Source organism: Phaenicophaeus curvirostris, chromosome 16 (assembly GCF_032191515.1).
Source record: "Phaenicophaeus curvirostris isolate KB17595 chromosome 16, BPBGC_Pcur_1.0, whole genome shotgun sequence".
NCBI classification, from domain to species: Eukaryota; Metazoa; Chordata; class Aves; order Cuculiformes; family Cuculidae; genus Phaenicophaeus; species Phaenicophaeus curvirostris.
Genome location: NC_091407.1, coordinates 2,208,258 through 2,212,778, shown reverse-complemented (window position 1 = coordinate 2,212,778; position 4,521 = coordinate 2,208,258). Strand labels below are relative to the sequence as shown.

General features: G+C 53.6%; 1 protein-coding gene across 1 annotated transcript; it reads right to left on the bottom strand.

Annotated features, from left to right (window-relative positions):
• Nucleotides 1-631: 631 nt before the first annotated feature.
• On the bottom strand, nucleotides 632-2,194 carry LOC138727760 (uncharacterized). Its single transcript, XM_069870530.1, has 2 exons — nucleotides 2,188-2,194; nucleotides 632-1,554 (listed from the first exon to the last, which is right to left on the bottom strand). The coding sequence occupies exons 1-2, from the start codon at nucleotides 2,192-2,194 to the stop codon at nucleotides 632-634; spliced, it is 930 nt and encodes a 309-aa protein (XP_069726631.1).
• Between the last annotated feature and the right edge of the window lie 2,327 nt (nucleotides 2,195-4,521).

The window sequence follows — 4,521 nt, the reverse complement described above, 5'->3', positions numbered from 1 at the left end:
CGGGAATGGTTGGACTCGATGATCCGGTGGGTCTCTTCCAACCTGGTTATTCTATGATTCTATGATCACCTTTGCAGCACCTCATGTGCTCCCAGGGCCTGCTCCTGGATGTTGCTGCACAAGCAGCCTGTAAAATGTCACTTGCACTAGAAAGAGGCTCTTTACAGTTTATATTTTCAACCGTTTAGCTGCTGTCCAAGGCGGCTGCAGGTTGGCTGGTGAAGGGGCTGGAGAACAAGTCTTAGGAGGAAGAACGGCTGAGAGAGCTGGGGGTGTTTAGCCTGGAGAAGAGGAGGCTGAGGGGAGACCTCATTGCTCTCTACAACTACCTGAAAGGAGGGTGTGGAGAGGAGGGAGCTGGGCTCTTCTCCCAAGGGACAGGGGACAGGACGAGAGGGAATGGCCTCAAGCGCAGCCAGGGGAGGGTCAGGCTGGATATCAGGAATAAAAATTTCACAGAAAGGGTCACTGGGCACTGGCAGAGGCTGCCCAGGGAGGGGGTTGAACCCCCACCCCTGGAGGGGTTTAAAAGACGGGTAGACGAGGTGCCGAGGGCCACGGTTTAGGGGCAGACAGGAATGGTTGGACTCGATGCTCCAAGAGGGCTTTTCCACCCTGCTGAGTCTATGACTCAAAGCGGATTCGGTGCACGCACCCAGCGCCCTGCGGAATCCCCAACCGGGAGCCTCTCCCCTCCGAGCCCCCGAGGCGGCGCCGAGCTGCGGCCCCGACCCGCGACGGAGCGGGGCGAGCTCTGAGCTCCATCCCAGCCCTCCGGCCCCCCCGGGCCGTGGCGCTGCCCCCTCCTCCCGCGCTCGGGGCGGGGCGGCGGCGCTGGGGGAGCCGCGGCGGGGACGGGGCCGCTCGGCGCTGCCGGCCGGGATGTGACTTGCGGCGGGGCGGGCGGACGGACAGAGCTGCCCCGCCGCCCCCGGCAGCCCAGGGTGAGCGGGGGGGACCGGCGGGGCGCGGGGAGCGCGCCGGGGAGGGCGGCGAGCCGAGGGACAAAGGAGGAGAGGCTGGGGCGGGATGGACACCGAGCGCGCTCCAGGCGGATTAACCAGAGGAGGCGGCTGCGCGGCGGCTCGCGGGGAGGGGGTTGCTGGGGTCGCACCCGTGCGAGGTGGGGGCGCTGGGGACGGGGCTCGGCGCTGCCCCGGGGCTCCTGGGGGGCTGCTCCGCGGCTCGGGGGGTAGGCGGGGAGCTGCTCCGGAGCTCGGGATGGAGGGGGAGCTGCTCTGGAGCTGCTCCGGGGCTCCTGGGGGGCGGCTCGGGGGCTTGGGATGGAGGGGGAGCTGCTCCGGGGCTGCTCTGGGGCTCCTGGGGGCTGCTCCGGGGCTCGGGGGGTTGAGGGGAGAGCTGCTCTGGAGCTCGGGATGGAGGGGGAGCTGCTCCGGGGCTCCTGGGGGCTGCTCGGGGGAGGTGGGGGAGCTGCTCCGGAGCTGCTCCGGAGCTCGGGATGGAGGGGGAGCTGCTCCGGAGCTCCTGGGGAGCTGCCTGGGGGCTTGGGATGGAGGGGGAGCTGCTCCGGGGCTCCTGGGGGCTGCTCCGGGGCTAGGGATGGAGGGGCAGCTGCTCCGGAGCTGCTCCGGGGCTGGGGGGGGCTGCCCCGGGGCTGGGGCAGAGCCTGCCCCTCGCCCCTGGGCGCTGCCCCCGGTCCCGGGCGGCCGTGCAAGGTCTCGCTAGTTCCTAAAGAACCTTATCTCGGTCTCGTCCCTCCGCAAAGCCAAACAGCGATAGGATTTAGCGCTTGTGTGAGCCCTTTGTTTACACCTGACCTGCTGTTTATCCCGAGGCTAACAGGATTTCCTGCGAGCCGCACACCTGGGCTGGTATCGCGGGGGGTGCGGGGTGCGCTCCCCGCTCCCCAGCAGCGAGCCGGGTGCCGGGGGGGCTGGGGCCGCTGCCGCCGGGCTGGGACACCGACACACACAGGCTGAGAATTAGCGGAGAAAGGAGAAACACCGATCGCCGTCACCCCTTACTACCAGTATTACAAAGAACATCAGGCATTTCAGTCACAAGTGCATAGGCACGGGTCATAAACAGGATCTGACAGAACCTAGAACGGTAGAAAGATCATTTCATATTATATCCAGCGTTGCAAAGTATTTCTAAATGAAAACAGTGATTTTTCTATGTCTGTTTTAGAGTGGGGTCTTGCCTTGTCTAACTGTGAGGCTGTACATACCATGATGCGTGTTATTCTAATGCAGATGTCTAAATTGCCACTGTATTTTTGCATATGAAGCAGAATTGCACTATTAATTATTATTCTGGAAATACATCTCTCGAGTAGTCTGATCTCGGCTTGGCAGTTGCTGCTCTGTTACCAGTCCTGAAGCCCTTCAGCTCTGATCGAAAGCAGCTGGCAGGGATCCTGTGTTGTGATTAATTCCTCTCTCACTAGCATCTCCGCAACACTTCATGGTGGGGACAGGTTTTTTTGGAAATTGTACAGTGAACCAGTATTCTGCTTATGTGTTAGAGCAGGTTACTATTTGTGCTACTACTGCTTTTCTTTACTAGATTGTTTTCCTTCTTTGTGATTGGGTGCATCTTCCTGTATCAGTCAATTAACGTTAGGACTCTGCAAAGGGGAACAGATAATGCACCTAAGCAGGAGTAGCCTAACCTTAAATCTCTGCACGGTTACAGATTTATTCTGTAGCAGCACACAGCAGTATCTTTTCGACCAGATGAGAGAGATTTGCAGTCTTTGGTCAGGAGAGTTTAGCTATTGAAAGCCTCATTGATTTTTAACTGTGACAACTTTTTGATGACAACTGTGAGATTTTCTGTTTCTGCTTAGTTGCTTGTAATTGTACTTTGTACCCGCTGGGGCAGCTTTGTTTCTGACATTTCTGTGGTGATTCTACGCCAGATAATGCAGGGGACTTCACTCTGTTGTCACCGAGAGCAGATTTTGAACCAAAAATCAAGGACTGGATTTGTAAATTGTCCTGCTAGTTTACTGACTTTCCTGAAATGTCTATGGCTTATTAATTCACCTAAAGCGCTTGCAATTACTCTTTGAGTTCATGTATGTTGACTTAACTGCTCGTAATGAAATATAATTTTGGAGGGGGATCTGGGAACAACACCACAACAAAAAAATCCCGAGTTGATTTCCTTCTGTACAAACAGTTCATTCAGCTACGTGGGGGATGCATCGGTGCCACTTACTATATCTGTGCTGGAATGTTTCTGTGACATTTCTGTACTACTATTACTGTAGCGCTCTGGTAATAGTAGAAGTGAAGTGCCAGTCAAATAGAGTGCTGTTGTTACTACCACGAGGTTGCATAACTTTGCTAAGAGCTAATTGAGACATAAAGAGGTAAAAAGACTACTCTCCCACTGATTTCGGTAACTACTGGGGATGACGCACAGACAGAGATCCTGAGATACACGGGACGTTGCCATTCTACCCACAGCACAGGCTTGAGAAAGACATTATGTTAATAAAGCCCCCACAGCAATAGCCTTTTCTTTTCAAACACAACTTTTCTGGCAAAAAGACTTTCTAGTTTTTCCCTTTAGTGTATTGAAGCTATGGTTTCAACTAAAGCTGCGGTATTTCCTTGCCACACTTGTAAGTTGTAATGCCATGTTTTCCCTTGTTGATACAGCGCTCTGAGGTAGTGCTGAGTACCAGTGCTAGGAAGAGGATTTTAGCTGGGAGGGGTTGGTTATTAACGTGGCCAGTTTTTACCTAGTCATGCAGAGACAGGTAAACAGGTTGCAAACATGGCTATAGAATCATAGAATAACCAGGTTGGAAGAGACCCACCAGATCATCGAGTCCAGCCATTCCTATCAAACACTAAACCATGCCCCTTAGCACCTCGTGTTGATAGCAGTGGTGGGGAGGAGGTGCCTTGCGAGCCTTGCTTTAAGCTTTGGTGTGGACAGGATCCACTGTTTGGTGGTACTTGGTAGGAATATGATTTCATGCCAGTATCTGTCAGCAGCCCTATAGGTTTCTTGGTCAGTACTATAGCTGTCTAGGGGCTTTCTAAGAGAACCACTGTTCGTTCCAGCAGCTCCCTCAAAAGTAATTTCACAAACTGAAGTAACTTGGGGAAACTCTTGAGTTGAAGATCCTGGCATTTCTGAATGTATATTTTGTCTGAATTCTCAACGTATTTTGTCAGAGCTTAAGTCCCCCTTCCAAAAGAAGCTACTTCTTCCTGGAGGGGGAAGTACTCAAAATTCATTAACCCTCTCTCCCCCTGCCAGACACTTCCAAATAGGAAGAGGAAACAAATCATGGGTTGACAGTATGACTGCTTACCCTTGCAGCACCATCTCCATGGAAACAGACTGTCCTAGAATAGCTCAATCACATGAGGGTTACATGACATGAATAAAGTAACCAGCAAACTGGGAAAAAATCTTGGAACTGGAGATACTTGCACTCAATTCATTATCCCCCAGGTCTTTGGAGAGTAGCTAATAAAGCTAATAGTGAAACCAATTTAGTAAACGCATATCATAATTTGGAAGTGATAGGATAGT